Source organism: Schistocerca nitens, chromosome 1, assembly GCF_023898315.1.
Source record: "Schistocerca nitens isolate TAMUIC-IGC-003100 chromosome 1, iqSchNite1.1, whole genome shotgun sequence".
NCBI classification, from domain to species: Eukaryota; Metazoa; Arthropoda; class Insecta; order Orthoptera; family Acrididae; genus Schistocerca; species Schistocerca nitens.
Window position 1 is genome coordinate 754035087 of NC_064614.1, and position 22470 is coordinate 754057556.

Here is a 22470-nt window from a genome sequence, read left to right on the forward strand (position 1 = left end):
TCCTTTTATAAGTTTACAATCATTAACAGCACCCTCAGATATTGTTGTCCATTGTCTTTTTACAAATTACTATTAAACATTAACATTCCTGATTGATTATTGGAGAGAGAGTCTTCCGAATGTGAACTTTGAGAAACAATAATAATAGCTACTGAATTAGCTATCTATTTTTCCAAAATATGGGATCCAACTTCAATAACAATATTTTTGATAATAATGCTAATTACTCTGAAACTAAATGAATGCAAAAGTTATTAACATATTTCCAATGTTAGCTGTATAAATGTGCTATAACTAGGAATAACAAAATAAATATATTGTTACAGTATAGATGAAAAAATCTACTTACCCGGTGCCAGAGCACACATAAAAGATTGTAATTGAGCAAGCTTTGGAGCTAGTGGCTCCTTCAGGCAGAAGGGTGGAAGGGGAAGGGTGGGAGTCCACCTGCTTTGTTACATGGTGTATGTCCAATTTCTGCAATTGCAATCGTTGACCGTATTTTTAATACTCAGATTTGTGGAAAAAGGATGGCAATCTTGCTCCAGCCTATGGCTGATTTAGGCACTGTTAAATATACATACATCTTTTTAACACTGTCTTAAATCACCCATGGGCTGCAGCAGGACTGCTGCTCTTCTTCAACAAAGGAGTAATTCCCTAAGTATTACAAATATGCTAAATTGAAAGTACTGAAATTGGACTTAAATGTCTTTATCTCTCATAAAAGTACAGCTTCCAAACTTTCATTCACAATGGTTGTTTGCCAGTTGACCTGCTCCACTGCAGCTATCTAATACCATAGAGTGAAGTACCATATAGTGGAGTAAGAGGTTTGTGAAACACTGTTTGACATCGGTAACATACTTCTTTTACTATGTCAAACTGTGCAGTTCATAACCTGTAGCTAGTGCGTGAGCTCTGTTAGTGTTGAGACTTACAAATGCAGTTTAAGTGAACGTGTCATTAAAGTAATAGTTTAATGATATTGAATTACTGTATTAACTTCGCTGTTGTGCATTTTTGCTTTGGCTTTTCAAGCTGCCACTGAAAAAACGAAGTACATGTGCACGAGATCTGCTACTCTTAAACATCATTGGCATGATTAAATTGTAAAACGTTGCCACTCCATTGCACAGCACTTCACACTTGGGCATTAGGTGGCTGTTGTGTGGTGGCACAGCTGAAAAACAACGGGTGCACTTGGAATGTTTATAAGCTGTACTTTCAGAAGATCATAACTGCATGCTATCAGAATCATGGCACAAATTACATGTGGGATCAGTTGTCAGAAGTGATATCTTGCATATGTCCTTTTTTTCTCCTCAAGATATAAAATGAAGTTGGTAATGTTTCCTTTTCAGGTATTCAGTGATCATCATGGTGTTGTAGTTTTATTGTATGTGAAGTGTGGTAAGAGTTTCTGCTATGTGAACACTTTAAATTTAACACCATAATTTTTAACGGGTTCACATGTGCTTGAGTTTTTCTGCAAATTTACATAAGTTGTGAAAATTTTATGTTGCTTACCTCTGAAATAAATTAATTTGATTGTCCTAGTTCACTAGCTGCAGTCCACATTTAACTAGCAAACAGTTTAACTTTGCTTTTGGGTGACAAGTAGGGAGCGTGTACTAGTGCTTCAAAATGATGCTGTTACTTGGCAGCTAACTCAAAAAGATTTCAGCTGCGACATTTGTTGAGAAAGCTTACTTTCACATAAAACTAAAATGGCCAAAAAAAAGCAGAAGGTAATAGGAATAGTGTAATACATGAAAGAAGGAACAATCTCAAGAAGTGTACCCAAAGGAAAAGATTTCACACATTGGGAGAAGTTTTAGATATCAGAGATGAAGATAAAGATTTTAAGGATGTGTAGAATAAATTTTTGACAGTGGAATAGGTACACAAGGACATATTGCTTCAATATACACAATGTGATCAAAAGTATCTGGACTCCCCCAAAAACAATCGATTTCTATATTAGGTGCATTGTGCTGCCACCTCCTGCCAGGTACTCCATGTCAGCAACCTCAGTATTCATTAGACATCATAAGAGAGCAGAATGGGGCACTCCGCGAAACTTACAGACTTAGCAGGTGTACCGGTATGAAATGAGCGTTAAGATACAAATGTGTCGATAGGGAAAATTTGTTGTGAACGAGCCTTAATTTATTTATTTATTTATTTATCTTTTATATTTGATATACATAAAGTCATGGAACAAAAAACATCATATGTTTTCATCGTGTTAACAATGTCGAATTTTGTACCAGAAAGTGATGATTTGCGGAAAGCATTAAATTTTTGTTTTCATTTGAAAAAAAGTGCTGCAGAGTCGCATCAAATGCTTGTCGAGGCATATGATGATCGTGCTCTATCAGAAGCAACATGCAAAAGATGGCTTAAACGGTTCAGAAATAATGATTTAGGTGTAAGAAATGAAGAACGTGGAAGACCACCAAAAAAGTTCGAACACGCCGAATTGCAAGAAATATTGGATGAAGATGATACTTTGAGTCAGAAGCAAATGGCAGAAATGCTAAATGTTGCACAACAAACAATTTCTGACCGTGTGAAAGCTATGGGAAAGATCCAAAAGTGTGGAAAATGGGTGCCACATGAATTGAATGAAAGACAGATGGAAAACTGAAAAACCATTAGTCAAATTCTGCTTCAAAGACATGAAAGAAAATCAATTTTGCATTGAATTGTTACTGGCGATGAAAAATGGATTTATTTTAAGAAGCATAAACAGGAAAAATTGTGGGTTAATGTGGGACAACCATCAACATCGACTGCAAAACCAGATCGATTTGGCAAGAAGACAATGCTCTGTGTTTGGTAGGATCAGAAAGGTGTGGTGTATCATGAGCATCTAAAACCCGGTGAAACTGTGAATACTAATCGCTACAGACAACAAATGATCATTTTGAACTATGCATTGATCGAAAAAAGACCAGAGTGGGCCAGAAGACATGGCAAAGTATTTTTTTTACATGACAATGCACCTGCACACATAGCAAAACTGGTTCAGGATGCAATCAAAACACTTGGCTGGGAGCTGCTACCCCACCCGCCATGTTCACCAGACTTGGCCCCTTCTGACTACCATTTGTTTTCATCAGTGGGACACGCATTGGCTGAGGAACACTTCGATTCCTATGAAGAAGTCGAAAATTGGGTGTCTGATTGGTTTGCTTCAAAAGACGAACATTTCTGTTGGCGTGTGGGTCAGTACTTTGAATAAAATGTTTTCACTTTTCAATTCAAAATTAGTGTTTTATTTTCACAAAAAAACGCTCATTTCATACCGGTTCACCTGGTAGAACGTGGTCAGGTGATAGGGTGTCACTTGTTTCACATGTCTGTACACGAGATTTCGACACTCCTAAACATCCCTAGGTCCACTGTTTCCAGTGTGATAGTGAAGTGGAAAAGTGAAGGGGCACGTACAGCACAAAACCATACAGGCCGAACTCGTCTGTTGACTGACAAGAGACCGCCGACAGTTGAAGAGGGTTGTAATGTGTAATAGGCAGACATCCATCCAGACCATCACACAGGAATTCCAAACTGCATAAGGATCCACTGCAAGTACTATGACAATTAGGCAGGAGGTGAGAAAACTTGGATTTCATGGTTGAGCAGCTGCTCATAAGCCACACATCATGCCAGTAAATGCCGAACGACACCTCGCTTGGTGTAAGGAGTAAACTTTAGACAATTGAACAGTGGAAAAATGTGTGGAGTGATGAATCGTAGTACACAATGTGGCGATCTGATGCCAAGATGTGGGTGTGGCAAATGCATGTTGAACGTCATCTGCCAGTGTGTGTAGTGCCAACAGTAAATTTGGAAGGCGGTGGTGTGGTCATGTTTTACATGGAGGGGGCTTGCACCCCTTGTTGTTTTGCATGGCACTATCACAGCACAGGCCTACATTTTTAAGCATCTTCTTGCTTCCCACTGTGGAAGAGCAATTCGGGGATGGCGATTGCGTCTTTCAAAACAATCGAGCAGCTGTTCATAATGCACAGCCTGTGGCAGAGTGGTTACTCGACAATAACATCCCTGTAATGGACTGGCCTGCAAAGAGTCCTGACCTGAATCCTGTAGAACATGTTTTGGAACGCTGACTTCATACCAGGCCTCACTGACTGATCGATACCTCTCCCCAGTGCAGCACTCCGTGAGGAATGGGCTACCATTCACCCAAGAAACCTTCCAGTACCTGATTGAACATATGCCTGCAAGAGTGGAAGCTGTCATCAAGGCTAAGGGTGGGCCGACGCCATATTGAACTCCAGAATTACCGATGGAGGGCACTGTGGACTTGTAAGTCATTTTCAGCCAGGTGTACGGAAACTTTGATGACATAGTGTATTATACCCAGAATGATGAAGAGGGAGAAATTCAGAAGTATAAATGGAAAAGAAAGCATCAAGATATTGACGTATGCAGGTTAGACTGGAAAAACATTAAACAAAAATCTTCCAGTAGCCAGTGTTGCAATGGGTTTTATCATTGGTCTCCATACTGGTTGTAAAAGATTGTGTAGGAGAAAACAGGCTATAAATTTGGAAGCAGTTGGACTTTCATGTAGTGTTACAATTATGTATGCTATAAAAGTAGGACATTCACATTGTTGGAACCTCACTTTGCAAACAATATAAACCATTCCAGAAAGTTTGGAAGGTAGGAGACGAGATACTGGCAGAAGTAAAGCTGTGAGTACCGGGCGTGAGTCGTGCTTCGGTAGCTCAGATGGTAGAGCACTTGCCCGCGAAAGGCAAAGGTCCCGAGTTCGAGTCTCGGTCGGGCACACAGTTTTAATCTGCCAGGAAGTTTTTGTGCTTTGCTGAGACCAGTAAATGTTGTTTCATATTTTCGTTGAGTAGTGTTGTCCATTCAGTAAGCCACATGTTTCACTGTATTAAGAGCCACAAAAATCTTACTTTTTCTACGTCTTTTAATTGTACATACAAAGTGACCATTTTTATTTTATACTGTGTAGGAGCCCAGAAGCAAAACAAGTATTAGAGAATGTCTTGCAGAAATGGCCAAAGAATGGATTTGCCCAAGTACATTATGGATTTATCTTGAAGACTGGGAATTACAACATGACAAAAGCTGTCAGATACCTACAGGAGGGAATTGCCACCCGGGAACCTGGAACTATAGATGGACGTTTTTTCTTTCAGTTGGGAGATGCACTTATGCGTCTTGGTCGAAGGAAGGAAGCAATGGAAGTAAGTTTAAATGATTAATCGAACACACAAGATGTGAACAGTTGTGAAATATTCTTAATTCTGTTGTTGCAAAAAAAAAATTTCTAAGAATTCAGCCGACCTATTTTATATCATAAAATTCTGATTTCAGGTAAATGAACTTGGTGTTAGGGAAGGTTTGTTTCTGTCTAAATATCAGAGGTCACTCTACAATGTAGACAGGCTTCGTGCTCAGCCTTGGTGGACACGAGAGGAGACCACTTATGCACCATACTTCAGGTATGTTCGTTGTTCTAAGGAGTAAACAAATAATGCAGCTGTATTCCCACAGAAATATGCTTTCAAGTTTGTTTGCAGGAAACTGGAGGAGAATTGGAAGCAGATAAAAGATGAAGGTGTGAAGGCACTGTATGATAAAAATAAAAATTTATTCAGAGATGAAGCAGAAAATCTGAAGGATTCCGGCAAATGGAAGCAGTTAGAATTGTTTGCCAGAGGTAAACAAATTATAGACCTTGAAGTATAAAATCTAAGTTGAAATTTATAAGATACAACCTACAAAGTATGTTAGTGATGAATGAATGAATGAATGAATGCCACTATGTGTTTTGACCTTCTTTCTGAATGACAAGATTCATTTTTCCTCCTTAGCGCCTAGGACAAAATGCATTCTTGAAGCAAATACACTGCAGCGCCAAAGAAATTGGTATAGGCATGTGTATTTGCATACAGGGACATGTAAACAGGCAGAATATGGCACTGAGGTCAGCAACACCTATGCACAGGGTGTATACGACCTGGGACAACTGGGAGACCTGGGAAATACCCAGAAATTTTTTCATCTGGGAGAAAATAAAACATGAACGAGAGAAAAAAACGAAAATAAAACTTAAGTTGCAAAGGAAATGCGCCTTATACAACAACGAAACACAGTGCTCATACACGCGTCTGCCAACAGCAAAATGTGTCAAAGGCTTTAGGAAGACTGTGTGCAATGCTTCATAACAGAGATTCCCTCCAGTGAGCGTGACATCACAACTGTTTACATTAGATTAGTTTTAGCAGTTACGATCAGGCTCATGCACATGCGCAGTTGAGCTGTGCTTCTGGCTACTGAAGTGTGGCTGTTAGCTGTATAAGCAGTAACAGCAAGATGCTATCCAAAAAAATTTTACTGGCGTGGAAAATCTGCCAGATTCACTGGGGGCAAACTGGGGTATCTGCCCCGGGCGACAATTTCGGGGGAGGGGGGTGGCAATTCATATTCTTGAGGGGGGAAAAAACATTGTTTCACAAAGCGCCTAGTATTCAGCACATGTTGGTCTATTGATTATTTATATGATTTTCAAACTCAACCCTGTTGGTTTTTGAATATTTTTGAAATTCTGAATGAATCTTGAGTTGAATTTTGAATGTGTGCATAGTGGATGTCATGTCTCCGCCAGGGGAATCCCCATCACATCTAGAAATAAACTTTCTTGCAGACAGAAGGGGACGGGGCTATGCGTGCTGAGCGGAATAAAGCCGCTTCGAAAATATCATTGATCCAGGGCTGATGCACAGAGCGGTCTGAATTGTAATGGGGAGGTGGATAGTTTCCAAGTGACCTATGTTTAAGTTTACTGATTTTGCTGTTTCCTCTTCGTTCAGTGCTCTTTATGTCAAATGAAAACAAAATGGATTTCTGTGGCCGGGAGCTATCAAGTGAATTAAAATTCGTTCACTTAATTATGGAATGCTAAAATATGTTATTGGATACAGATTTTATTGCCACCTTTCTGACGGTCAAGCATTAACCTCCTTGCAGAGAAATGAAGTTATTTTATGTTTGCCAAGAAGAAATTTTTGCTTTTATTAATCTTTTCTGCTCAGGCAGTTAATTTATTTGAAACGAAGTGTTTAATTCGACACTATTGGCTAGTTTCAACTGTGCACTGCATTTCAAAAGTGCATATTTTCATCCTATAGCACGTATGGCATTATGCCATAATAAAGAACCAAACATGAGATAATACAGTACTTGTACACCAAGAAAATTTACATCCGAATCTGGACATACGAATGTGCACTGTCAGCCAAATTATGCATTTTATTGTGGTTCGTGAAATTCCGATGCTGTCGGAGTATCCTCTGATGTCTTGTTTCATTTACGACATAATGTAAGATCTTTTAATGTTTCACACGTATGAACAGACCGGCTTCCTGCATCAACGTAGCCTGCACAAGCGCGGTGACTCCTGTTATCTGGTACTATCTGGCAACTGCTGAAACGGACTTGTTTCTAACAGGTCACGGGCAAGTATTGTGAATGGTTGTTTGAAAAGTGTTACTTGCAAAGTAAGTTTCCTTTTATGCAAGCTGAACTGTGTGCGAGAATTTACAATGAATTTCTTAAATCACAGTGCGTTTGACTCTCATTTAAATATCAAATCTTTGAGGACGACCATTTAGAAAAATTTTGAGCTCAGAAGATCAGACATTTATGTCATTATTAAAAATTTTACTGGTACATTTGTGTGATGTATCTGAAAGTATAACAAGCACAAAAAAGATCATGATTACGTGTGAAAGCTTAGCTTCTCTTGCAGCTTATTAATCTTAGAGAGCAGTATTATATGTGAAAGCTGTGCTTTTCTTGTAGCAACACTATGTATATTAATTTAAACCATTAACTTTTCCAATTTGTGTGTACGTGCTACTTAAGTGATAATGCTATTTACTGACATCATCACATGTCCTATGCTCTGAGTATCTGCTGTCATCGACTGGCGAGCTCACGTGACATGACCTGTGACTGGCTTACAAAAGCGCATTGCAATCTCAATTTCAATGCTTTGGAAAGTAACGTGCGCTGTTTGGTGGAATTCAAATTTATACTTTCGTAACCTGAAAATATGCAACGTACATGTTGCGGCACATCAAAGATCTTTCCAAATTTTTTTTTTTACATACTGCATTTTGTTTTGTAAAGGGCCACGAAATTCTACGCCGGTGTATATAACCATAACCATTCAAAGGATTGATAAGTTTTACAGTTTCGAGGAAAAGTATACTGTCACTTCACACAGAGAAAGTGTATTTTCACCTGGAAGAAAATGTATTTTTAACTGGGGAATCTGGGAATTTTTTTTACTTGTCTGCATATACATCCTGTATATAATGCAACAATTGGCTGGAGCAGTTGGTAGATTGGTTACTGCTGCTAAAGTGGCAGGTTATCAAGATTTCAGTAAGCTTGAAAGTGGTGCTGCAGTCGGTGCACGAGCGATGATACCCAACGTCTCCGAGTTCGTGATGAAGTGGGGATTTCCCGTACGAGCATTTCACAAGCATACTGTGAATATCAGGGATCTGGTAAAACTCAAATCTCTGACATAGCTGCTCTGACATTGCTGTAGTTGGAAAAATATCTTGCAAGAATGCAACCAACAACAACTTAAGAGAATCATTCAACGTTGACAGAAGTGCAGCCCTTCCACAAATTGCTGCAGATTTCAATGCTGGGCCATCAACAAGTGTCAGCATGGGAACAGTTCAACAAAACAACATCAGTATGGGCTTTTGGAGCCGAAGGGCTACTCGTGTACCCTTGATGACTGCACAACACAAAGCTTTACAACTTGCCTGGGCCTGTCAGCACCGACATTGGTCTGTTGATGACTGGAAACATGTTGCCTGGTCGGATGAGTCTCAGTCCACATTTTATCGAGCAGATAGATGTGTATGGGTATGGCGACCACCTCGTGAGTCTATGGCCCCTGCATGTCAGCAGGGAACTGTTGAAGCTGGTGGAGGCTCTGTCATGGTTTGGGGCTTGTGCAGTTGGAGTGGAATGGGACCACTGATATGTCCAGATATGACTGACAGGTGACACGTACGTAAGCATCCTTTCTGGTCACTTGCAACCTGTGGTGTGCGTACTGTAAGACCTTCGGTACACACACCATCAGATTATTTGACTTGTCGCTCTAATGAAGTAGGCGAGTGTCAGCAATATGTCTCGTGGTCTTATCGTGGCGTGTTCATCTTCTGCCGTTAGGTCAGACGATAGAAATGCCACTTGCACGCTTAGAGTAGCAGATTGATGGTGACCAACTTTAAACAGAACTTGATTAATTTTCACACACATTTATTAAAATAATAAAAATCATGGACATTACGTTACTTGATTCTGGATGCTGTTTGCAATTGACAATCTGAAGTCCCTTTGGTCTTGGTACTTTAATCTTATTCTCACATATCTCTGATACTTGACAAAGTGTCTATACATTTCTCTTCATGGCTATGTACAGGAATATGATAATCTTATTAGGTGCAGACTGAAACTTGACTATAGACTAATGCAGACTGATGCAGACTGACTAATCGGAGGTCTGTACATTCGTTGTAATACCTCGAGCATTCAGTTATCACTGCGCGAGTGTGATCCGCGAGGAGAAAAGGTTCTACGTTAGCAGCAATCTTGTTGGCTGCGTTACATATTAAGACACGGATCGGCGGAAGCAGAATTTGGTCCGTCTCTAAGACAGCGCCATCTCGTAGTGCGTAGATGGAAGAGCGCTGCGCCTACGCTGTTGTGCTTAGCGGGGCGCGCTCTAATGGGAAAGTTGTGTACACGCTGACTACGCAGAACTATGTACACAACACAACCCTTCATGTGCACTGTGCATTCAGGCAGACATGGGCAATTCCAGCACGACAATGCGGCACTCCACACATCCAGAATTGGTGTAGGTGGCTCCAGGAACACTCTTCTGAATTTAAACCCTCCCACTGGCCACTAAACTCCCCAGACACGAACATTATTGAGTATATCTGTGATGCCTTGCAACGTGCTGTTCAGAAAAGATCTCCACCCGCTCGTACTCTTATGGATTTACGGACAGCCCTGCAGGATTCATGGCTTCAGTTCCCTCCGGCACTACTTAGACATCAGTTGAGTCCTACCCACACTGCGTTGTGGCACTTCTGCATTCTCGTGGGGGGTCCTACACGATATTAGGCATGTGTACCAGTTTCTTTGGCTCTTCAGTGTATATTTTATAACTGGCAAAATACTGATTATGAGAAATGGAAAAAGGAAACTGTAAAACTTTCCATAGAATATAAGAAGAGTGATAACATATTACAATTTTTTGCAGGAAATTTTATGCATGGTAAATTTTCAAGAGGTGCACTTATCCAGAAATATTGTACTACCCAAGTACCAGACAATCCTGAATCCAGAATATAAGACGATCCGAACCCATTTTCATAAGGGTCTCCTTGAGAAAATCTTACGTTTAACGTATTGCAGATAATCAAAATTACCAAGTCCTGTATTGATATAAAGTATCTGCCTAAAAAAGTTAAGATTATGTCTGTTCCAAACTTATGCAATCTAGTGTTTACATTTTGGTAATTCAATGAGAAACGAAATAAAAAAAAATAGATGATTTACATTAATTTTTATCTTCACTTTAATCCTTTTTTGCTTACTATCTGAGCCATCTGTCTGTGGTGTCACCATTTTTAATAATAATAGTAATAATAATAACAATAGCAGCAATAATAATAAAAATCACTGGGGGACATGGTCAGAGGAGGAGGAGGCAATTTATTTCTATATAATGAGAAGGAATGAAATGAAATTTATCACTTTAGTTGTCACAAATATTTATCTCTCCCTTCCGAATATGCTGAGAGCCCCAAGATGGAGTTTAGGGTGGGACCTAATAGCAAAGTTTAAATTGCTGCAAGTAAAATTGGAATCAGTAAAATTTATAATGTTGGTGGTCACACATATTTGACTGTATCTCCCAAAAATTTGTCATTTTCAAGAATGCAGTTACTGTGGGACCTGAGAACACAGCCTATTTTTCCGAGCACATAAGTGAGGATGTTACAGTATTCTTTTGTCTCTTGCTTCCACACATGTTTTCTGCCCACTGCTCTCTCATTGGCTGTCAAGAACCAGTAGCTGCACACTCTCTTTCATTCCCATCATACCTCATGGTGAACATTGACAATATTGCAGTACCAAACACGCCACTTGATCATGTATAGATTTTACCGTCTCCTGCACAAATGTATTCTATTGATGAGTATTGATCCAGTTTTAAAGACAGTTCAATTCCAATTACTAAGGGATTCAAGCAAACTGCAATTTAAACATTGTTTATGCTCATAAAAAGCATAAGTTTCTGTGTACAATCCCACAGTTGGCAGCACGAAGAAATTTGCTGCCCACTCACGATTCCTCTCCCAACATTCATCCTAGTTCTGAGCCAAGATAGTGTCATTATTACCTTTCCAACCCTTCAAACTTCTCCAGAATAAATCTGCATGTGACCTCAATTGCCAATGCTACATCTGTAAATTTGAAGCAACGCTAAAGTTCATCTGTTACACAAAATAAAACTGTTGACATCAATAGCAATAATTTACTCTGGAATGTAAGTTGACTGCATTTTTCAAATGGCAAATCTGGAAAAAAAACAATATTTGGTATCCTAATTAGTTTGGTATCTTAATTAGTTACACAACTGACTGGCCATGAGTGTAAAGTCAGTGCACAGACAACCTAATAAATAGCATTCATGTGCATTTCTGGACCTGTGTTATATCTTGAAAAATGATTTATATACTCTCCTGCTCAGTATACTAATCATTCAGCAGGTGTGTGTGTGTGTGTGTGTGTGTGTGTGTGTGTGTGTGTGTGTGTGTAGTGAGTGAAGTGTTATGAAACAATGTGTGTATAGTGTGTGCATAGTGTGTGCAGTGTTATGAAACAATGTGTGTATAGTGTGTGCAGTGACTGATTGTGAGATATAAGTGAACAATGTGGCATTACATTATTTAATATGTTATTTGTAAAAAAAAGTATTGTCTACCAAGAGTAAATCTATTGATTGTCTCTAACTAGAAGTCCGTAAATATATGTGTATATGAATTAGCTTATTTTAAATTGATCTAAATTTGTAAATATTTTGACATGTCCTGTATCCTTGCAAAAAGAGATCTACGGATGAATAAAGCTGCTGCTGCTGCTGCTGCTGCTACTACTACTACTACTACTACTACTACTACTACAACATTGCTTGACGAGGAATGGCGGCTAGTTAAGACACACACACAGTGAATGTGATGTCAGTGTGAGCGTGCTGTCTGTGTGTAGAATAGTCAGATTATGATGGCCCGGAGGCTTAGCACAAGTATTTCAGAAACTTCACAACTTATTGGGTGTTCGAGGAGTAAAAATGTAAATGTAAATGCCGTGTGGCTAGGGCCTCCCATCGGGTAGACCGTTCGCCTGGTGCAAGTCTTTCGAGTTGACGCCACTTCGGCGACTTGCGTGTCGATGTTCGAGGAGTGTTGTAGTGAGAGTTTTCAACACATGGCGAAATCGACGTGAAACCATGTCCAGACGTTGTGGGGTTGGATGGCCATCCTTCAATAAAGGTGTCAGATGTCATAGGCTGGGAAGATTGGTAAAACAGGACAGTTGGTGAACAGTGGTGTAACTAACATTGACTTTAATGTTGGGCAGAATTCAAGTTTGTCTGAACACACAGTGCACCAAACACTCCTAACAATGGACCTCTGCAGCTGATGACCCATGTGTGGGCCAATGTTAACACCACAAATTCACAGCTATGACTGAAAGGAGCACATGACCATCAGACTGGACATTGGCGCTGTGGGAGAACAGTGTATGGTCTGATGAGTCCCAATATCTTCTTCATTATGCTGATGGGAAGGTGCAAATTGTTGTCTTGCAGAGGAACAGCTCCTTTACACCTGTACTGTGGGATGGAGACAAGCTGGCAGTGGCTCCATTATTCTCTGTAGGACATTCATGTGGGCATCCATGGGTCCAGTGGAGCTCGTACAAGGCACCATGACAGCCAAGGAGTATTGTACACTGATTGCAGACCACATACACTCCTTCTTGGTGATTACGTTTCCCGATGACAGTGGCATTTTTCAGCAATATAATGAGCCATGTCACAAGGCCAGGGGTGCGATGGAGTGGTTTGAGGAACAGAATGGTGAGTTTCAGTTGATGTGCTGGCCCCCCCAACTCACCAAATCTGAACCCAATCGAAATCAATCACTTGGGATGTGATTGAATGTGGTGTCAGAGCCCGTCACCCCCCCCCCCTCCCCCCCCCCCCTCCAGAATTTACGGGAGTTCGGTGACTTGACTCTTCAGGTATGGTGCCAACTTCCTCCAGCAACCTTAAGGCCTTTTTGCTTCTGTACCACAATGCGTCGCCGCCGTTGTCCATGCTGGAAGTGGACACAGTGGCTGTTACATATTAGCTAGGTGGTCATAATGTTCTGGCTTATCAATGTATTTGCAAAAATAATGTTTCCTTACTTTTGTCTGCATTCTATCTACTCCACCTGGTCTGAAACACAAGCTGCACCATGACTTTACCCTGACTTTTTCTTTAAGTAAGCGTAATGATCGGAAACCTTTAATAGGAGTCTCTTCAGAGTGGTCTTCAGAAAGTACGCTGAAGTTCGTTGAAATTGGTGGGTTCCAGTTTCAGACCTCTCCAAGTGAGATCAACCTTCATTCCGCACTTGAGAAAATGTTGCCTCATTTCAGGAACTTGTGAAAGCAGGCAGTGTAGACAAATACTTCTGGCTATCTGCATCTGTAATTAACTGTTCTGTTAAATCACACTATAGTTCTTCTTGGGTCTTGCATGCTGTGGCAGAGGACCAGGTGAATCATTTTGTGATACAACTAACTGTTTAAAAAAGCCTGAAAATGGTTCATTTCATTAGATAAATAGCATTCTTATTGGTAGTAAAACATAGCTTCTGTACCATAATACCCCAACAAATATATTGGAGTTTCAAATTGAAGATGCATGTATAGCTATATGTACATCAATACTTCAAATCACCTTACAGGGTCTGTGGTAGAGGGTACATCATGTATCAGTGTCACATCCTCCTTTTCCCAGTGGTTCACGGGAAGAAAGATTGCTTGTAAGTGTCCATTCGAATGTCTCTAATTTTATCTTCGTGGTCTTTTTGTGAGCTAACTTTTATGTAGGAGGAAGCAGTATATTGGTTCAAATAATGAAAAACTGCACCAGTTATTTATTTTTTCATGCTTAGCACAAGAGTTTATTCTCATTTTCAAATGCACTTGTGCATCTGTTTGACAACCCTTTTTGAAAATGGGAGCGATGTGCTTTTTTTGCAATAATTAGGAGTTCTTCGCTCCTCAAGAGACCTAGAGTATGCCACTACTAGAAGAAGCTAAAGTTCTTTCGCTTACCTCCGTGTTGAACCAAACTGATATCGAGTTAGGTTCATTGGCCTTCCCCTGCTGAACGATTTAAGTTGCTTTTCTATCCCTTGATTACTTACTTTGATATCGGTCATTTTTGTCGTTTGTGCAAAGATTCAAAGGAAGAACTACAGTGAGGTCTTCCTCTGTGGGCTTTTCTGTGTCATTGTCTGTTTCAGTGCCTTTATGGGCACAGTGTATCTGGACAGGCTTCAATCCATTTACTGATCTAATGTAAGACCAGAACTTCTAAGGATTTTCTTTCAAGATGATAGCTAGAGTTTTACTTTCTGTGAGGCATTGGCTATGTTTAAATTTGCAGTGAAGCTCTGTTGTCGTCCATCCCTTAAAATTTTGCTCAGGACATACTTGTCTAAAATGTTTTGTATGATTCTCTTGAGCTTTGTCCATTGGTGCTCAACATTGTCAGTGCTGGAGTGACATTTTTGAGAGACCTGTCAGGTAATCCGAAATCTGTCTCTTGATGCTCTGCTAAGCAGGAAGATCTTCCTGTTCTTTGTATTCTTATTTACAGCCGTATTTAGTGATGCTGTACTGGTCTTATGATCACTGATCCCCTATCTTACTAATGGAGTTGAAAAGTTTGGATCTATTTGTCACTAGCAGGTCTAAGAGGTTATCTTCACAAGTTGGTTATCTGATTAACTGCTTAAGGTAATTTTCAGATAAAGCACTTACAACAATTTCACGATTCTGTCCCTTCTACCCAACGTAATCACTTGAGCCTGCCAATCTATGGTAGGCAAGTTAAAATCTCGACCTAAAACTTAAATATTCTCAAAGTTTCCCCTCAACCGTCCTGTCACTACTGTTGCAGAAGGTCTATAAAAGCATCCTACAACCATGTTGGATCCATCTTGAACTCTTACCTTCATTCGAATTATTTCATATTCTGTGTCTGTACTAATCTCAAGAGATATTATCATATTTTTATAGTTATCAACATGCTCCCATCACTAGCATTCAACCTAACTTTGCAACAAACATTCCAGTTGGGGTTTAGAATACCATTGCTATTAACCATTGGTTTCAGCCATCTTTCTGTCCCACGTACTATATGAGCATTGTTACTGTTTTTAAGAGAGATCAGTTCTGGAAGCTTTCCATAAACACTCCTGCAGTTAATTGATACTATATTAATATTTTTTTCTCCGATCTGCTATGATGATGCTATTTTGTCTGGACCCAGAAGGAATGTTATTGGCCCCATGGAGGGATTTCTCTAACCTAAAAATTCCATATGTGCGTGCTACACATACTCCGCTACTCCAGTAGAGGAACGATCTCATAGTTCTTGAAATCATGAGTACAGTGATACAACAGTGGCCTACAATTGAAAGGCAAGGTAGTTAGAATCTGCTATTGTGGTGTAAACATTGTCAGAAGGGTCTGTTGTGCCATTCTTCATCATGGTATCGAGCTTTTAGACCATTTATTTACTACCTCAGGAGCATTCTCTTAAGGGTGAGTAAGTAAACAGTGGTTTGCAGAGTATGTACGTAGATGTTGTTGTTGTCGTCGTCTTCAGTCCAACGATCAGTTTGACAGAGCTCTCCACACTGGTCTATTCTGTGCAAGCCTCTCCATTTTTTAAGAACTTTGCATTCTACATCCATTTGATCCTGGTTACTGTATTCTGCATCTACTTGAACATACTTACTGTATTCAACATCCATTTGAACCTGCTTTCTGCATTCTATATCCATTTCAACTGACTTACTGTATTCATCTCTTGGTTTTTCTCTACGATTTGTACCTCCGCAGTTCCCACCATTACAAGATTGATGATTATGTGATGTCTTAAGATGTGTCCTATCAAGCATTCCCTTCTTTTAGTCATGTCTTGCATTTAATTTCTTTTTTCCTAAATTGGATTCTGTACCTTTTCATTAGTTACTTGGTCTACCCATCTAGTCTCCAGAGCTCTTCTACAGCACTACATTTCAGGAGCTTCTATTCTCTTCACGTCTGAACTGCTTATCATACATGTTTCACTTTTGTACATTGGTAAACTCCATGCAAATACCTCCAGAAAATACTTCTGAACGCTTTAATTTATATTCAGTGTTAACAAATTCTTCTTTTTCAGAAATGTTTTTCTTACTGTTGGCAGTTCGCATTTTTATATCCTGTCTTATTTGGCCATCATCAGTTATTTTTCTGTCCAAATAGCAAAAGTGATTTACTTTTATTATCTCATTTCATAGTGCAATTCATTCAGCATCACCTGGTTTAAGGATACAGGGTACTTTTCCGGCTCAATATTATGTAAAATTCAACACCTATTTCTTCCAGGCACTGTTTATAATGTACATGTTTTATGGAATTTTTTGTTGATATCAGGTAACGCACACTTTCTAAACAAATTAGAAGTATTGTGAATATTTTTGAACCTGCTTTGTGTTATTAAAGAAATTACAAAGAAATTGATGCTCCCCCCCCCCCCCCCCCCCAAATGCTTTCGCAAATTGAGGTACCATTTAATCCAATGTTATACATTTGGAGATAAAATTTTTACCAGATATGCATGACATGATGGCTGAGGTACTAGACCTGTTTGATTCCACATATTATGTATATTATAAGGATTAAAAATATCACATCTTACATTTTAATTTTTATAATTTTTTTAATCTAATAAGACTGTTATTTTTTGTATGATTTAGTTGATTTTGCAATAAAGCGTAGGTCTACTACATAAGTATGGACTATTGCAAGTTACAGAAAAAATCAGAGCAATGCTTTATAAACTTTTGGAAATATTTGTACCTGAATCCTGAAAAATACAACTTGCAGGAAATTGCTAATGAAGATTCTTCAAGCTTTAAATTGTGCCTCAGAACATTCCTGAAGCAAAATCTTCATCCTGCAGCATTCCTTCATCTTCAGGCTTCCTCTTGGCATTCCTTTTAGCACTCTCTTGCTTCGTTGGTAACTTGAAGAGCGAATCTTTCAGCTTCATCCACCTATTGTCTGACACACGCAAGCAATTGATCTTCCATATTAGAGCCACATTTTATGCCTAAATTTCTCAGGACTTCCAACCTTCCTATCACTCCATCATTGAAATATATCACTGCATCTAGTACACCAACTTTTAATGTATTTAGTCCTACAAAAACATTCTTGGGTTATCTTTCCCATATGCAGTGGTTGAAACTTGAATTTGTATTCTGAGTGCCCCATGAAGACATTTACAAAGCAAAACAGGGTCACTCAGGTCTCTAAAAATTGGTTTTTCTTCATTCATAATAGGCTCAGGAAGAGAATGCATATGATGGTATATTTGACCACTTTCTTTTGCTTTTTGGTAACTACACCAAGAATCTGCTCCTTTAGGGCAAAGTCTGTGAACAGGGTGGTCATCTGTGGACAACTTATGAAAGTAGGTGGCCCATACAACTTTTCTCATTCCTGTAACGTTATTCAGAGATGCAGTTTGTCTACTGACCAGTCCATAATAACTCTGAAGAAGGTCTATTTTAGTTTCTGTCAATCTGCCTTGGCCAGACACAGATTTTCTATCAGATAGCAACTTTCCTTTCATTTCTCTTCGTAGCTTCCTCAATCTAGCACCCATCCTCTTCTGCACATGTCCACAACCCTCCAGTTTTGTTACCAATGTATCACCATAAACATTAAACCCATTAATGTTATTGGAAGCTTTAGAGTCTCCATCGCCTAAGTACTTCGTGTATCTAACATTATAAATTGGCACCGACCTCTGAAATATTTTTAGAGCTCCATCACACTCCATACCTCCACTGCAACCATCACAATTCTTAGAACACTGATGTTCAGTATGTCCTTCAGTGTTACCATGGCAGGTGTGGCAGTATTTAGATAAGCACTCAACATCAACATTCTCCAGAGAAGTAGCACTTACAACACCATTCAAGGAACGATGTCCTCGACGTTGCATGTCCCATCAAGTACAACAGCAATGTCCCTGGTTCCACTAATATTTACAGTTTCTTCCACTGCATGTTTCATAGATGCTTTCGACCCAACCGTTAAGGCACCTAAACGTATTTTTATGTACTTTTGGAACCTACAGGGAGTAAGAGGAAGGTCCATCCAACCACAAAATGTTTGAGCAGTTTTTTCCCCCCTTTTCCTATTGCGCACATTGCATACACTAACTTCAAATTCACATCATAGGGATTATGCACAATGTTTGAAGTCATTTTCGAGGTAGATTTATTACAGAATCTACACAGGACAACTAATTTTGACACTAAACCCTTCCTGCTACTTTGTTGTTCAGTTATTCTCAGACAGCGTACACCATCACATTGTTTACGTTTCGCCACTTCCTTTACCAAAGAAGATAAGATGCTCACATCAACAACAACAAATCCGTTACAAACAGTGTCATTGTTAAAACAAAAATTTGAATCACTAGGAGATGTGCCATGTGGGAGTTTCTTCCCTGAAGAACTGATACATAGGTTACTTTCAACAGTGTGGCTTGCTTTGTTTGTGAACTGGTTACCACAGAATTTCCTTTTGTTGAATTCCTTGATGCATGGTATAGTTCATATTTGTTGCACACTAAAGGATATGTACTTCCACAAGTATGTGTAGCACTTGGGCAACCAACATCCAGTAACACATGAACATACTGCTTCAGTGACACAGAAGTAAATATTAACAAAGATAATCATTTACAGACACTAGAAACCTGCACTGTTACCAACATATACAATGTATCGTACGTATAATCGCTGGAAACAGACAGTTCACAGTTCTTTTCAAAATAATACTGGTTTCTGTAATAGAAGTAAAGAGGTTGTGGCAGCATACATGACCGTAACTTTAAAACTTGGTATATATAGGTTACTTTTCGAAACTTCCTTGCAGATTAAAACTGTGTGCCCGACCGAGACTCGAACTCGGGACCCTTGCCTTTCGCGGGCAAGTGCTCTACCAACTGAGCTACCAAAGCACGACTCACGCCCGGTACTCACAGCTTTACTTCTGCCAGTACCTCGTCTCCTACCTTCCAAACTTTACAGAAGCTCTCCTGCGAACCTTGCAGAACTAGCACTCCTGAAAGAAAGGATATTGCGGAGACATGGCTTAGCCACAGCCTGGGGGATGTTTCCAGAATGAGATTTTCACTCTGCAGCGGAGTGTGCGCTGATATGAAACTTCCTGGCAGATCAAAACTGTGTGCCCGACCGAGACTCGAACTCGGGACCCTTGCTTTTCGCGGGCAAGTGCTCTACCAACTGAGCTACCGAAGCACGACTCACGCCCGGTACTCACAGCTTTACTTCTGCCAGTACCTTGTCTCCTACCTTCCAAACTTTACAGAAGCTCTCCTGCGAACCTTGCAGAACTAGCACTCCTGAAAGAAAGGATATTGCGGAGACATGGCTTAGCCACAGCCTGGGGGATGTTTCCAGAATGAGATTTTCACTCTGCAGTGGAGTGTGTGCTGATAGGAAACTTCCTGGCAGATTAAAACTGTGTGCCCGACGGAGACTCGAACTCGGGACCCTTGCCTTTCGCGGGCAAGTGCTCTACCAACTGAGCTACCGAAGCACGACTCACGCCCGGTACTCACAGCTTTACTTCTGCCAGTACCTCGTCTCCTACCTTCCAAACTTTACAGAAGCTCTCCTGCGAACCTTGCAGAACTAGCACTCCTGAAAGAAAAGATATTGCGGAGACATGGCTTAGCCACAGCCTGGGGGATGTTTCCAGAATGAGATTGTCACTCTGCAGCGGAATGTGCGCTGATATGAAACTTCCTGGCAGATTAAAACTGTGTGCCCGACGGAGACTCGAACTCGGGACCCTTGCCTTTCGCGGGCAAGTGCTCTACCAACTGAGCTACCGAAGCACGACTCACGCCCGGTACTCACAGCTTTACTTCTGCCAGTACCTCGTCTCCTACCTTCCAAACTTTACAGAAGCGCTCCTGCGAACCTTGCAGAACTAGCACTCATGAAAGAAAGGATATTGCGGAGACATGGCTTAGCCATAGCCTGGGAGATGTTTCCAGAATGAGGTTTTCACTCTGCAGCGGAGTGTGCGCTGATATGAAAATTTTGGAAGGTAGGAGACGAGGTACTGTCAGAAGTAAAGCTGTGAGTACCGGGCGTGAGTCGTGCTTCGGTAGCTGAGTTGGTAGAGCACTTGCCCGCGAAAGGCAAGGGTCCCGAGTTCGAGTCTCGGTCGGGCACTCAGTTTTAATCTGCCAGGAAGTTTCATATCAGCGCACACTCCGCTGCAGAGTGACAATCTCATTCTGGAAACATCCCCCAGGCTGTGGCTAAGCCATGTCTCCGCTATATCCTTTCTTTCAGGAGTGCTAGTTCTGCAAGGTTCGCAGAAGAGCTTCTGTAAAGTTTGGAAGGTGGGAGACGAGATACTGGCAGAAGTAAAGCTGTGAGTACCGGGCGTGAGTCGTGCTTCGGTAGCTCAGTTGGTAGAGCACTTGCCCGCGAAAGGCAAAGGTCCCGAGTTCGAGTCTCGGTCGGGCACACAGTTTTAATCTGCCAGGAAGTTTCATATCAGCGCACACTCCGCTGCAGAGTGAAAATCTCATTCTGGAAACATCCCCCAGGCTGTGGCTAAGCCATGTCTCCGCTATATCCTTTCTTTCAGGAGTGCTAGTTCTGCAAGGTTCGCAGAAGAGCTTCTGTAAAGTTTGGAAGGTGGGAGACGAGATACTGGCAGAAGTAAAGCTGTGAGTACCGGGCGTGAGTCGTGCTTCGGTAGCTCAGTTGGTAGAGCACTTGCCCGCGAAAGGCAAAGGTCCCGAGTTCGAGTCTCGGTCGGGCACACAGTTTTAATCTGCCAGGAAGTTTCATATCAGCGCACACTCCGCTGCAGAGTGAAAATCTCATTCAGGTTACTTTTCATTTGAAACCGTATAATTTATATATCAATGTAATCAGGAAAGACTATAGAATGTAATTAAGTCATTAAAAAATTCCAATTTTTCCTCCATTTATAAGCATCCTGTACCCTTAATTCAACTACATTCCTTGCCTGTTGTTTTACTTTTGTTGTTGTTTATCTTAACACCCTCATTTCAACTACACACCATCCACTGCATCCAACTGCTCTTCCAAGTCATTTGTCATCTTGGAGAGAATTACATTATCATAAAAAATTCCAAATTTTTATTTCTTCTCTCTAAACTTTAATCCTCTTCTCAAATTACTCCTTGGTTTCCATTGCTGCTTGCTCAATGTACGCATTGAATAACATCTGGGATAGTCTACCACCCTCACTCCCTTCGAATCCACTGCTTCACTTTCATATCCTTAGACTTCTATAACAGTAGTCTGGCTTCTTTACATGATGTATACAAAATTTTGTCCTCTGTATTTTATCCATGCTACCTTCATAATTTCAGAGGGTGTGTAATCCGGTCAACATTGTCAAAAACTATGTATAGATCTGCAATTACTATAAGTGTATGTTTACCTTCCTTTATTCGCCCTTCTAAGACGAACCATAGGGCCAATAAGGCTTCACATATTCTTACATTTCTACAGAACCCAAACTGATCTTCCCCAAGGTCTGCTTATACCAGTTTTTCCATTGTGCAGCCCAGATGTATTAAACTTTTGTGTCAGTAATATTCACCTTTGTTAGCTCAAGCATTGCTTGGAATTTGAATTCTTACATTCTTCTTATTATTACAGTCTGAGGGTATGTTTCCTGTCTCTTACATCTTGCACACCAGATGAAATAGTTTAGTCATGACTGGCTTTTCCAAGGATCGAAATATTTCCAAGGGCATGTCATCTTCATAATGGCCATATTTTGACTTAGATTCTTCAGTGTTCTGTCATTCTTCTCACAGTATCATATCACCCATCTCATCTTCAGCTACTTCCTCTTCCCTTCCTTTAATAATGCCCTTCTACATATTCCATCCAGCTTTCATTTTTCCCCTCTTTG

At 40.3% G+C, this 22470-nt stretch overlaps 1 protein-coding gene and 1 non-coding gene across 13 annotated transcripts in view; one reads left to right on the plus strand and one right to left on the minus strand.

Annotated features, from left to right (window-relative positions):
- LOC126260787 (aspartyl/asparaginyl beta-hydroxylase-like) overlaps positions 1-22470 on the plus strand; it is a 231451-nt gene that overhangs the window by 198778 nt on the left and 10203 nt on the right. For 11 of the 12 annotated variants that reach the window (XM_049958127.1, XM_049958155.1, XM_049958144.1 and 8 more), the window contains 3 exons: positions 5018-5252; positions 5383-5510; positions 5589-5728. In XM_049958127.1, coding sequence (XP_049814084.1) covers positions 5018-5252; positions 5383-5510; positions 5589-5728 — 503 coding nt within the window. The remainder of the gene's footprint in view (positions 1-5017; positions 5253-5382; positions 5511-5588; positions 5729-22470) is intronic. The other variant, XM_049958181.1, reaches the window with a different exon arrangement.
- Trnar-gcg (transfer RNA arginine (anticodon GCG)) lies at positions 19720-19794 on the minus strand. The gene has a single exon. It is a non-coding gene; the product is annotated as a tRNA-Arg (tRNA).